At 34.4% G+C, this 14,457-nt stretch overlaps 2 protein-coding genes across 2 annotated transcripts; both read right to left on the bottom strand.

Annotated features, from left to right (window-relative positions):
* Nucleotides 1–4,501: 4,501 nt before the first annotated feature.
* LOC120149986 (NDR1/HIN1-like protein 13) lies at nt 4,502–5,299 on the bottom strand. Its single transcript, XM_039162691.1, has one exon. The coding sequence runs from the start codon at nt 5,297–5,299 to the stop codon at nt 4,502–4,504; it is 798 nt and encodes a 265-aa protein (XP_039018622.1).
* Nucleotides 5,300–8,720: 3,421 nt separating this feature from the next.
* LOC120150044 (aminopeptidase M1) lies at nt 8,721–13,968 on the bottom strand. Its single transcript, XM_039162742.1, has 18 exons — nt 13,711–13,968; nt 12,945–13,090; nt 12,756–12,858; nt 12,485–12,671; nt 12,256–12,349; nt 12,014–12,167; nt 11,827–11,931; nt 11,607–11,723; nt 11,398–11,511; nt 10,939–11,121; nt 10,506–10,782; nt 10,305–10,426; nt 10,126–10,223; nt 9,835–10,012; nt 9,633–9,747; nt 9,482–9,549; nt 9,243–9,392; nt 8,721–9,060 (listed from the first exon to the last, which is right to left on the bottom strand). Exons 1-18 carry the CDS (start codon nt 13,924–13,926, stop codon nt 8,875–8,877), a joined length of 2,613 nt encoding a protein of 870 aa, XP_039018673.1. The 5' UTR covers nt 13,927–13,968; the 3' UTR covers nt 8,721–8,874.
* Nucleotides 13,969–14,457: the final 489 nt, after the last annotated feature.

The raw sequence follows: 14,457 nt of genomic DNA, 5'->3' as shown, positions 1-14,457 counted from the left end.
GAACCAGAAATTCCAGAATCTCATAGGGAAACTGATTCCCCCACAAGAGGGAATCGATTCCCCCTAAAGGAAAAATGTGAATATTAGTTTAATAAGTTCGTTTAAGTTGCTAGTATCCAATTACAAGGTGTAGGTATCTAATGATTGCCTCAAAATGTACATTTATGTAGATTCTACGCGTAAAGCAATTCCGGAACATTTGGCAAGTAAGATCGATCAAGGGAAAGATAAGAGATTGGAATTGGCTAGTGAGGCCAAGGTGAGTGCATACTAGTGATATGTAGTGTTTAATGGAAATAAGATTTGCGATGAGTCTATTTCCTTGAGTAATATGCATGAAGTCATGGACATGATTATGTGTTGTTATAATTATATGTGATTATCTGTATTACATTGATTGTATGTATGCATGACTAAAGATAATGATATGCTTTGTATATGTTATGTGATTATGAATAGGTAGAAAGGAAACAAATGATGATATAAGAATCTATTATAAGATATATGATATGAAAATATGATAGTGAGCTATGTGAAATAACTATTAGATATATGAGTTATATAGAAAATATATACGAACAAGATATGCCATCTATGTTTATATGAAACAATGCAAGGTGATATGAGCTATGTGAGATATGAATATAAAATCATATGAGAAGTGAAAAGAATTGCATGAAAATAGACTAAGTGATTACATGTATATGTGAAAGAAGCTATGAGCTTATATGAACATGTGATATGATATGGAATACATGGTTACACATACATGTGGTATGTGACAGAAGAGAAATGACAAGTAATGTGAACTGTTAAATGATAATGCCCATGTTATGTGATATGAGAGCTAGGGTATAGTTGGCATGCCAAGGGTCGAGGGTTTACCTATGTTCTTCGGGACATATGGACTGTTTACCTATGTTTTTCGGGATATATGGACTGTTTACCTATGTTCTTCGGGACATATGGACTGTTTACCTATGTTCTTCGGGACATATGGACTGATTACCTAGGTTCTTCGGAATCTATGGACTGGTCCTTCGGGACATTGATCGAGCTGTGGTGACAGCATATGTGTGCACAACCTCAATGTACTCACATACCTTAAGTTCTCACTAGTGTACATGGGCTAATAAAGTGATTAAACAAGCATACTGAATGTGATATGTATACGATGGGTTTATAAATGGTTATCAAAGGTAAGTGGTTTGAAATGTGTTACATGAACCATATGATGTTATGTGTATTTCTTAATGATAATGATAGAGATTATGATAATGATGGTATATGTTTATGTATGCTTTATGTTATATGAAATATTATATGTTTTATATGCCTCACTAAGTCATCGACTTAGCGTGTGATTGTTTCACACGTAGGTTTGGAAAGCGAAAAGAAAAGTAAAGAGGAACAAGACATGTCAGTTCTCCTTACCGAATTTCAGATCAGAAGAGAGGTGAATAATATGTATTTTGTATATAAAGTTCTAGTTGGCATGTAATCAAAAGAATATATTGTATAAGCTCTGAATAATTTTGTAAATGTTTTGAATAATTTAAATGTTATAAAAGTTTTTAAATTACTCACTATTTTATACGAATAAATTTTTGAAAAGTCAATGTGACACTTCGGACTCGTATCCTGGTTGGATACGGGTTGGGGTGTTACAAAGGCTATTATCTGTGCTGATAGATCTAGGATTCAAGGTAATACAGTTAGAGTTTTCATGGTGAGATTTCAACCTCGTGAAGCTTTCTGGAGAAATAAGTTTTCTGGTCCAAAACCAGCTGAGACAAAGAGTAAAGTGAAGGATGATAGTCATTCTGAGGCTCCTATTGTCGGTGTTGTTGACGAGGATAAGCTCTTAAATTTTAGAGATAGCTTGGTAGGTTGGAGCAGAAAGTTTATAAAAATGAAAGAGTTGGCTGCTATTATGCACAAGGAATGCATATTAGGTCCGAAAATTATGAGGTTAAGCGGGTTAGCTATTTTAATCATATTTGAAGATAAAGAGAGTATGGATTATACTCTAAATAATCATATTGGGGCGTTGATAAAATGTTTTGACAAAGTGGAAGTGTGGTTGGAAAATTTTCAGTGCAGCAGCTGTTGGGTATGGCTATCGTGCAAAGGGATCCCACTGTTTGTGTGGAGTCATTCCACCTTCAGAAATATTACAGACAAGTGGGGAGAACTTATCTTCATTGAGGAAGGAACCTTAAATCCCGTCTCGTTTAATAGGGCTTTGATTCAGATTATTACAAGATGCCAAGCTCGAGTGGAAGAAACCATTGATTTGAAAGTCGGGGATTGGATCTTTATAGTATATGTTTCTGAGTTTGAACCTAGTTTCAGTCCAGAATCTATCCAGGTAGATTCGTCTTTGTTGGATAAGGCAGTTGCCTCCCCGTTAACCATAGTGGGGGAGTTTGTTGGTGTCTCGCCAGTAAAGTCTCCCGAGATGGATGTATGTGCTGAGGAAGCAGGTAGAAGAATGGACTCATCGGAGGAGAAGATTTTCGAGAGGTGTTCTGAGGAAGAAGATAGTCTATTATGTTGTATGGGGAACATAACTAGAGGCAACAACTTGTCGGGTGAGGACGAGGAGGAAATGAACATAGGGGAGGAAATAATTATGGGTCTAATGAATATTATTGCTGGTCAGGAGAAGGTTCAAACGAAAATCGAGGAAGTGGTGGAACACGAGATAGTGTTGGCTCATGCGGAGAGAGAGGCAGAAGTTGACAACAGGAATTGTTGTAAGACTGCACGTGATAATGATGGAATGAAGGATTATTTAATAGAATTGCCCATCAAAGGTGGTGCACGAAAATTGAGGGACGATTTATTCTTACACAATTCCAGGCAGAACCAGAGAACAAAGGAGGGGAATTACAATAAATTTAGCTCTCTCCAAACATTTAAAAAGAAATATTCGGCTTCCCAAAGGAATACTAGTTACTACCGAAACAAGTTTAATCAAAAGAAGGTGCAATACGAGGATGAATTGTCTGATCTCGAAGGCAAATTCCTTTATGATTATGACTTTCCAGCATCGGGGCAGAGTCAAAAGAATGAAGCGACAAAATCCTTACAGATCGGGAGAGAATTAGGTATAGAGTCTAAAGGCTTAGTAGTGATTCTGATTTCGGAAAATTACATCAGTGGAAGTTTTGGAAGGTGACTCGCATATAATCATTGATTTTGGAGTTGGAGGTTAGGATGGTCTCCGACGACAAGGCGAACATTAAGTGGCAGAAAGGCAGATAGAGTGTTTTCTAAGCTTGCTTCTCTGTACTCTTATCATGTGGAAGCTCATGGCTTTTGTGTTTGATTTTGGCTTCTATGGATTGAGTCAGGTGATATATTTGGCTTCTATTATAGTTGTCTTGTTTTGTGGTGTCTTTCGGGCCAAGTTTAGGCTTTATGTCTGGTCAGTCATATTAGAGGATGTTGTTGTACCTAAGTTGGATTAGGTTGAGTTAGTGTTGTTGTTTAGGGTTGTTTTCGATTGTTTTTAGTGTTCTATTTATGTTGGGGTGACTCGCTGGATGTATCTTGTATTTTCTTATGATTAATGAAATTTTAAAGACACTCTTTTCCTCCTTCCGCTGATTAAGGAGTTTCTCTATAAACTTCTTTAATCAAGAAGAGGGTTTTTAACAAGGCCTTCAAATTCTATAAAAAATAAACGTAAGTAACTAAGTATATTTGGATAACTATTATAATTAATTCATGTTGAATCAAATGTGATTGAACTATTTTAATTACATCCTTCAATTGTAAATGATGAAAAATTTAGTAATTATGTGTGTAATTAACGTTAATGACACTTTCAAATATTTATTTGTTTATTTTTACGAGTTAATTATATCATATACCTTCAAATTATAACTTTTATTTTAAATTAATATCTAACTCTTTTAATGCTTTAATTTTATTCTTAAATTATGATTCTCATTACAAATTAATCATTAATCATTAAACTTTTAAACATTCAAATTAATATCATTTTCACTAAGTATTACATATTTTATTATGAGACAATCTTTTTTTAAATAATTTGAATGATTATAAAATAATATTTGTTTAATTTTTTTAACAATTGATAATGTAAATATATTATACAAATACAACTGCCCGAATTTAAAATCTCTAAAAAAAAATTACTCAATTTTACGATTGAGTGAATCTTATTATAAAACAAATTTTCTAATTAATTTATTTCATTTACAATATTAAAAATTCAAATTTATTTAATAAACTTAATATCTCACAAATCAACTCATAATTATATAACTAAAAATTCCCAAATAAAAGAAAGTGAATACAATCGTTAAAAATGATATTATTAAAAGAAATAATCACGAGTCAAAAATATTCGAACATGATTTTTTAAAAATATTACTATAACAATGCATTTCACAAAAACCATTGATAATCAAGTGAAAAAAATGCAAAGTAAATTTTGAAAGGAAAAATAAAACAATAAATCAGGTGGTCAAAAGGTCCATTTCCAGATCTTGATCCTTAGATCAACCTTACACTTGGACCTCGAAACATCGGCCACCGCCGGCGACTTACCTTTAGGCGCAGCCCCTTTAATCTCATGGCACGTAACCCTAATCCCCACCTTCTTGCTCTTCACTCCATCCATTTTCACCCTCAGCCGAGTATCCATCTCAATTTTCAACCACACCCCATTCTTCTTCAGATCGGATCTCAGCTTGTTCACGGCATCGGAATCTGGATCGCTCGCGGTCGTTATCACAACTCCCTTGAAGCTCGTCTCATTCTTGCTGCTGCTGACGAAAGCCGGCAGTGTTCCGTTGCCAATAAAGACGGCGCCGTCGCTCGTTTCGCATGAAATGGCGAAAGGGTCGTAGGAAAAGGAGAGGTGGGAGTTTGGGTTTTTGGAGGAAAGCGTTAAGTTCAAGAGGGTGGAGAGATGGGAAGAGGAGGAGTCGGCGGTGGTCGTTAGGTTCAAGCGGTGGATACGGAGGGAAGCGATGGTGAAAGAAGGTCGGTGGGGGCGGTAAAGCACGTAGATGATGCTTCCGGCTATGGCAGCTAAAAGAGCGAGGATGAGGATGACGAGGATGGTCCAGAAACAGCAACAGCAGCAGTAGTTTCTCCGGGGACGATGGTGGTGACGGCGGTTGTAGGGTTGACGGTACGCCGGACGAGAAGTGGTATTGTAAAGATGCGGTTTCGTGGTGCCACCGTTGGTTGCGGCTGTTGTTGCTCCGACGGTGCCGCCGTTTGCGGCGGGGGGAGCGGCGGGTTTAGAGTCTGACATTGTTTGAAGAACAAAATTGTAAGGGAAAATGGGAGAGTGAGAGCTGAGAATTAGAGTGAATTTGAGGAAGAGAAAGACACACCACCCAAAGGAGATGCTGAATCTTTCTTTCTTTATTTTTATCATAAATGGTAAATTTATTAATAAGTCCATGCATTATGCATTTTAGTGGATTTACTACTTCGTCAATTTTTTCCATTAGTCTATCAAATAATTTAACGTGACTTATTTTTAGAAATATAAGAGCGTGATATATACATTCACAATATTACATAATTTAAAAAATAAGTCACGTTAAATTATTTAGCAAAATTTATATGAAAAATAAGTAAATTATATTAGAGGTTATCAAACTATGTTATTGATTTTTTTAAAATATATAAAATAATCATTAAATTTACTGAAATGTTATAAAATGATCATTAAATTTATCAAACTTTTATAAATTGTTATAGTGTCTTAGTGATCATTTTGTAATAATTCTATAAATTTAATGAATATTTTTAAATTTTTGAAAGTTTAGTAACCATAATAGTTATTTTAATATAGTCTAATGACATTTGATGCACTCCGTCTTAAAAAGTAGTCTAATGCTAAAAAAAAAAATTCAAAAAAGCTTTAAGAATATAATTTATCATGTTATGACATAGGAAAATCCAACAAAAACGTATAATACAAGGACTTTTATACAATTTAACCTATATATAAATATATTCAAACTTCAATGTAAATTTTAGTCTATGGTACACCTTATGTCACTCAATTATTATAAATGGCCCATTCTTTTTCTAAAAGTTACAATTCAATCATTCATTTAAAACATTGTTACAAATAAGTCATTGGCTGTTGAATATTAGATGAAATAGTGACGTGGTCTGATATAATAATAATTTTAGTACTCAAAATTTATATGTTATATCGATTCAATAAATTAAAATTAAGAAAAAAAATCCTCTAATCGAGTGATGATACATTTTACTATCTGATTAGAGGATTAAATTTATTGAATTAAATTAAATTAAGACCGAATTGATAGAACGTGTAAGTTATAGAAACCAAATGTGTAACTATATCATAGTTTTAAGTAATGCCACCCTCTCCGTTAAATGTTAATGGCTGATGACTTGATTAGCATCATTCAAATAATTAAGTGGTTTGATTGACAAAATTAAAAGAACGACGATTAGAAATATCAGTGTTTACATTAGAATATCTTGTAATTAAATGGTCATTGGTGTAGTTTACCCAAGGAATTGTTGATTTTGTGGAGTTGATCTATCTTCCAAGGCAAGCAATAAAAAGCATAAAGTCAAACAATAAGCAAGTGAGTTGAAATAGAAGCGGAGAATTAGGATTGGAATATAAAACAATAATTAGTAGCTAAATAATCCAAACCATCCAGTTGTATTAGCGTAATCCCAAAGTTCAATTATCACCTCATTAACTAATAACACTTGTTTCTAGATAACAGGATCCTCAGGTAATTAATTACGATTATACAATAATAATGACTTTAGGGTTTGAATAATTAAATAAATGATTGATTTTGTACTGTACTTGGAGATTATGTTATCTCAAGGTTTTTATCAACTTTCCTGCTTCACTTTATGATTTCCCCTTTTGTCACGCTTCACCGTCTGCGGCGGTGAGATTGAATCGGCGACGACGTCAGAACCTGTCCGCAGTGATGGACCGGCAACGACGGTGGAAGCGACTTCAACAATAATAATAGTAGGGTAACAAATGACCGAACATGTTTAAAGTTCACTAATACATATATAAACCGACTAATAGTTTCTCGTTTTATCCCTGATGATACACAATTGATCAGAATAATTTATTTATAATTATTATTTATACCTAATTGAAGAACAATTTAACATAGATCACAGTAGAGTTACAGTAAAGGAACGAGTAATCTAATTTTAATGACTCACGTGATTAAGTTTATTGATTGAAGTCAAATCATTTTAATCCTTAAAATTATTATCAAGTTAATTTTAAACAATATATTTTGGGAGGCTTGATTTACAAGAATTAACTATAGGATTATTCTCGTAATTAATTTACAAACTAAGAAATTGTAAAGAAAAAGAAGAAAAAGAGAAAAGATTAACGGTTTAAATCTATTTCTCGATTATTCAAATTAAATTATCTCTAAATAAAAAATGTCTAAATTCTTAATCATTTCCAATACCAAAGTCCAAACCCACAAAGATTTGAAACTTCAATTTGACTCTCATATTGTTTCATGCATTCACACTAGCATGATACCTAAACTGTATACTTTTTACAGAATAAAAATAAAAATTGGCATTTGTGCTTGATGTATGTGTCTGTATCTAACATGTTCGAATAAATGTATAAAAGTATTTAGAAATGATTTTTTTTATGATTTACGATATTTGATAATTACAATGAACTTTAATTATATACGTGTCAGATTCTTATATTAAATATCAAATACAGCTCTTTTAATATTGTTTTCTTCATTCATAAAGATTCAAACATGACGCATAATTTAAGTAACATCCCAATTTTTACTACTCGATAGGATGATTATCGATAAAGACAAAAGTTCGTTACTTTACTCATCAAAAGCCTTTACAGAAAAAAGAAACAATGGATGACTCCCTTAGTTTTGGACTTGAGCTTTATTTATTCGAGGATAAATTATATGAATGATTTTTGATCCGTTTAATTTTAGTCTTCAACTAAAGAAAAAAATCGGTTTTGATCAGTAAAGTCCCCCGCATTAGGATTGTTGGAACGACGGTTAATTCTCTTATCCACCGTTCACGTAATATTAAAATTAAATTTAAGGTTTTAGATTTAAGAGTTTATATGTCTAGGGATTTAAAATAACGTAAAGATGAATGGCCAGTTATTAGACGGACAATTATCTATGGGTAGGCACTCTACGACGAAGACGGTGGCCTAAAATTACTAACGAGACTTTAGTGAAATTTGAGTTTATTTTTAAATAATAATTTTTATAAGGTTTTTAAATAACAAATTCAAAAAATATAAACATAACGGTCATTTCGACATAAACACTTTAAATAATAAAATCATAGAATTAGACGTTTGCTTTAAACAAAAAAGATTTCAGACACTTAAAATGAACACCTACTTTGAGCGAAAAATAGTTTCGAATACCTAAAATTAACAAATAGTATAATTCAGACATCTATTTTCTTCATTAAGCTTACTATTATATAAGGTACTTGTATTCCTCTAGGTTATATGGTTGTATGAATGAAATCAAACATACAAGAAAAGGAAACTGTACTGAATGTGACAGACTGATAGGTATCACTAATTTTCTATTTATATATACCACTAACAATTGCGTTCGACTCGATATTGATCAAACCAAATAACCATCAGAATTAACCAAATGCCAAATTGACACCGAATATGACCAAAACCCAAAATACTTCAAATCTGTATTAAAACCTTAAACGACAATCTTACAATAAACACAAGCCTAAAATGTCATTAACTTCAAATTGAAATTTTAAAACTAAATTTATTTTAACCCAAATCGATTGGACTCAAAAAAAGATAAAATCTCAGTATTTCCTATAAGCCAACTCCTGCACGGCCTCGCCCAAATATTTCTCTGCCTGAATGCTCTTAACCCAATTGGCATTAATGTTAACACGTTCAAGGCTCTGCTTCAACGTTCTCGCTATCGAAGCCTTTTCTTGGCTTGCAAAGAACTCCTCCACTTCCTCCACTTTCTCAAAAGATGCAAACTGCGTACGAGGATAAGAAATTTAAAAAAAAAATGAAATTTATAATCAACCCATGTTTAAATTAAACTCTTTTTAAGTACTCGTGTTTTAACACTTGAGTTGAACATATTCAAATATCAGTACGAGAATTTGAATTCCCAAATATTGTAAAAAGTTGCAAAGAAAGAGGGTAAGGCACAAACCGGCGCGACAACTGCACTGACAAAACGTGGTATCAGGAATCCACCGAAGTTTTTTACGATGAAATCCCAGTTATCCTTGAGCCATGTCCAGGCAACTTCACGACCTTCCTTGCTAACACCCAGTCCATATATAGCATCTTGGGAGCGAACCTTAAAGTGGAAGGGGGAGGGGGAATTGTTGTTGAGACCAGACTTTATATCTTTTACTTTATTATGATAAATGATTGGTAAGAATATACCTCAGGAGACAATGAGAATTTTAGAACTTCAAGAACAATAGCTGGGTCAGGACAAGATGGCAATGAACCTACAAAATGTAACAAGTGATATAATTGTTAAATTCATCGACTCATCATACGTGTTATACAACGAAAAAAGATTACTCAGTACCTAAAATACGGATTTTCTCCTGGCTTAGATCAGTCTCTCTATAAACTCTCAAAAGAGACTCAAAACCTGCTCTGTTGGAGGAGGTGACCGACTGCATTACAGCTACATATGCTGCCTGAAACCATAGTTAATAGTTAACAAGTGGGTAAAAATGGGGACAATGGCCTCAATTAATCCTTCACAATCAGAAGTAGTCGAAAACCTTTCTTATGTCAGGAGGGAGGAGTGGTGTGTTTCTGTCGTTCAAGAATGCATCAAATCGTCTACTTGCTTCATTCAGTGTCTCCTTGTGTCCAAGCATTGCAAGTGCAGTCAAAATTTCACCTCTCAACATTGCATCCAGATGACTCTCACCTTGTTTAACATCCCAACCAAGCTTCCTATAAGATATTAAAAACAGAAAATTTGCATTAGATTAAGGCTTGGATTGAAAGAAATGGACAATAACTTCTCGATGATTTTCAAAAGAAAAAGTACATTTAAGATAACTTACTCGGCAGAATACTGGAAAAGGTTAATAAAAAATTGATTAATGTTATCCATCAGTTCAGGTCTTGCATCAGCCGCAATTCTCCCAACCTTATATGTTATCTGTGAAAAGCAAGAGCTAGAATCAGGATTACGGAGTATAGTTGAAAGTAAGTTTAAGCAAGAGTGAGAGATGAGCATTACAGTAATCAAGTTAGAAAGCACAGTATACTCGAGTTCCTCTCTGTAGGCAGCCATCAAGGTAATCAAGGAAGTCAAAGGCAATTGGCGTGCCATACAAAGTGCAAATGAATCATCAAGGATGCCTGGAAAAGGAAGAAGCAATGTTACCTTATCTTTTTTATCATTCTAGAACATGCAATCTCATGAAAATATCCAAATTACCAAATCTGTCGGTTGCAGTCAAGTAATTGTTTTCTATTGCATGACGGAGTCTAGCGGCAAGTTCCTCGTCATATTTCACCCTATAGAAACCAGTCTGCTCCACATTAAGCTTTATCCAAGCACTTTTATTGCCATCAGAAGAGAGTTCCTTAGCATCATGAGTTTCTGACTTAGTTTGCAACAAAAAGCTTTTCTTCTTCTCATATGACCCACAACAAAATGTTATCGGGACAATCCACTGCCCATTCCCAGTGCAACCACTAGAGAAGAATTGTGACTGCCATTCATCACATCAATTTTTAGCACTGACTTCAGTAACATCGGATAAAATGGAATAAATTGAAACAGATGATGAATGCATTTGAATTGAACAGAAAACCCCATTTTCCCATTCCCAATCCAACCAACATAAATGAATCAAACATGATTAAACCTGCTCAAATTCCAACTTCTGATCTTTGACTTTGACAGAGACAACTGGATAGCCCATCTGTTTGGTCCATGTATTCATTAGCTTAGTCACCGGTTCACCAGATCCCTCCTCAAGGGCAGCCCATAAGTCCTCTGTCTTCGCATTTGAGTATGTGTGTTTTTTAATATATGAAGCAAGTGATTTCTGATAGGTGGAACAGTTCACATCCAAGTAAATCAATTAACATTTGATTTAAGATATTCAAAGAATAAACATATGCTATCAGAAGCATTTATTAAATGAATAAAATAAAATTTGATATTCCAGTATTTCTTCTTCTCCAGTGTCTTCAGAGAAATAATTACCAGCAAGAATATCTTAAAATTTGGGACATTCAAAAGACGCATTTTTTGGGTCAAGCAATCACGCCCAAAGTATAATCACAATCATTAGGAAACCAACTAAGACAAGAAGACCAACCTGAAAGCATTCAGCACCTAAATAGCTTTGTAGCATGCGGATAACTGAGGCACCTTTCCTATAACTTATAGCATCAAAAATTTCATCGATTTCAGCAGCATGATTGATTTCCACCTGCAAAGAAAAATAGTTTAAATTTCAAATATTCTAGAAACAAGCAGTCGCACCCCTGATGCAGAGAAAAATAGCTTCATACAATATCCATTTACCTCAATTGGGTGGGATTCTGCAAGGCCATCCAACCTAAGACCATCAGTAGTTTCATCAAGAAACTGAGTCCATATTTTCCATTCTGGAAACAAGCTATCAGTTGCCAAGTAGCTTACCTGAAAATGCATAATCATCATAAATTCAATTTCAAGCACATGCTGATAAATACTATTTTTTCTTTTTTGGGAAGGCCCGCGGGGGGGGGGGGGAGTGTGTTACCCATGTAGCAAAACCCTCATTCAACCACAAATGCGTCCACCATTCCATTGTCACAAGATTACCAAACCACTGGTGTGCCAGTTCATGGGCCACCACAGTTGCGACCTACATCAGGTCATATTGTCAAACATTTTGTCAGATGCAGGATAAAATAATCTAAGGGCAGCAACATGTTTTACAAATATACCCTCTGCTTATTGGCAGCTGCAGAATGTTGCTCGTCGTAGAGTAATGCTGTCTCACGGTATGTAACTAAGCCATAGTTCTCCATTGCCCCAGCAGAAAAATCAGGAATAGCAATCATATCCAGCTTGGGAAGAGGATAAGGCACGGCAAAATAGCTGTAGAAGTTAGCTGAATTAATAAGGGAATAATAAAATAGGAGAATAACAATCCATATGCAAGCAATTAAATGAAGAGAAAACTTACTCTTTGTACAAACTGAGTGTTCCCACAGCAACTTTTAGAGCAAATTTCCCTTGATTTACCTTCCCAACTTGACAGTATACTCGAACTTTAACCCCTACCAAAAATACAGGTAAAAAGTTTGAAGGCAATAAATAATAGAAAATGACAGGCACCATTAACATAAGAAAAAATCAATAGATTATGATTGCATTGTCACCAAAAAGAAATGAATAACAGAGTTTGAGCATACCATCGGGCGTGTGATCTTCCACATAATCAAACAAACCAACAACAACAGCCACTAAATAAGTAGACATGATTGGTGATTCTTGAAAAGAAACATTTTTCAGAGGCCCATTCACTTTCTCCTCAATGACTGGCATGTTTGAGAGGGCTACTAGCTCAGATGGTACATCTAAGGTGATCTTAAACGTAGCCTATAATTTCATTAACGAAAAATCAATAAAGTCTAGATTAAACAACTAATATACAAAAGCTTTTAGAAAAGCTAAAGTAATAACCTTGCAAGCAGGTTCATCCCAACACGGAAAGCATCGCCTAGCATCAGCTGGCTCAAACTGTGTAACTGCCATATTCTTCTTCTCACCATTGTGCTCGTATATACTGAATGTCAAAAATTCATTAATTAGATAAATATCCTAATCTTCCTTCTTTCAATCAGAACTACTATATAAGCATGAAATGAGTACCTTCTATAGAATCCTTTCATTTTGTCATTTAAGATTCCTTCAAATCCGATAGCCAAAACTCCCAGACCCAGAGGAAGTGTCTCAGCAAAATCTATCACCAAAATCTCATCTTCTTCAACTAAGTCAACTTTTGACGGTTCAAATACCTGTTCAAACATCAGTTGCACACCACTAAATTGTCCAAAATTTAATCAAACAAAAGAACATGTTATGAATCTCTCTTTTGAGTCCAAAATCAAACTAATCAATGCAAAAATATAGCAATGAATAGCTATGAGGTAATCTAATCAAACAACAGAACATATCATGAATCATGTTTCGAATAAAAAAATTAGAAATAACGAGCTATGCTGTAATTTAATCAAACAAAAGGACATATTATGAATCTTACTTTGAATCCACAAATTAAACTAGGTAGAGCGGAAATATGGAAATGAAGAGCTACGAGGTAACTTAATCAAACAAAAGAACATATTATGCATCTTGCTTCGGATCCAAAAATTAAAGTAAACCAGAAATACAAAAATGGAAAGATATGAGGGAATTTATTCAATCAAAAGATTATATTATGAACCTTACTTCGAATCCGAAGAATAAACTAAGTACAGCGGAAATAAAGAAATGAAGAGCCATGCGGTGATTTAATCAAACAAAAAGAACATATAATGAATCTCATTTCGAATCCAAAAATTAAACTAAGTAAAGCGGAAATACAGAAATCAATAGGAGGTAATTGAATATCGACGAAAATTAACTTAGATGAGACCTTGGAAGAGTTACGAGGAGAGAAAGAGACAGATCCGCTGTTGATAGAGAGTTCGGCGGCATTGAGGACGATGAAGCGAGTGTCGGCGACGACGTCGACGTCGATCGAGACGGACCCGGCGAATCTGCAAGCGGAGAGGTCAGGTTTAAGGCGGAGATCGTAGCGCTTAGGTACGGCAAATTTCGGAAGACGAGGTTGTTTCCTGAATTGCTCCATCTATGTGTTGGAGATAGACTTCAGTCGATTTAACTCGGGAGAGTGACAAGTGCCAATTAGAAGGGTGGAAATGAGAGAGGTGGGGGATTATATAGATTGCTCTGCAATAGTCAGACTATTGCAACACTAAACGGCAGCGTTCATTTGCATCTGGAAATACGCTACTTTGGATTTTTAGAAACTTTTATATATATTTAGAGGATTTTTATATTAAAAAATAATATTAAAATTCAACCTTAATATTTAGTAAAATTATTATGGCATAATGCAACAAAATAACATTAACGTTTAATAGTGGTGTCATATTTGCCCGTATTTTTTTTAATATTTGGGCACCGAACGTTAATTTTTGGGTCAAAAACAATCCACGCTGGATGAAAATCGTCAGTAAGTTGACGTGGACGTCCAGATCATTGAGATCGCTATCGTCTTATTGGTGCACAATAAAAATGGTGAAATGCATGAAAGAGGACTCAAACATGGGTCTCTCGGGTAAATTGCTCATTGTTTTACCAACAAAATAAGCTACTT

This window comes from Hibiscus syriacus, unplaced genomic scaffold (genome assembly GCF_006381635.1).
Source record: "Hibiscus syriacus cultivar Baekdansim isolate YM2019G1 unplaced genomic scaffold, ASM638163v2 tig00111013_pilon, whole genome shotgun sequence".
NCBI lineage: Eukaryota > Viridiplantae > Streptophyta > Magnoliopsida > Malvales > Malvaceae > Hibiscus > Hibiscus syriacus.
The sequence above is the reverse complement of the archived record's forward strand: the minus strand, read 5'-3'. Positions and strand labels throughout refer to the sequence as shown.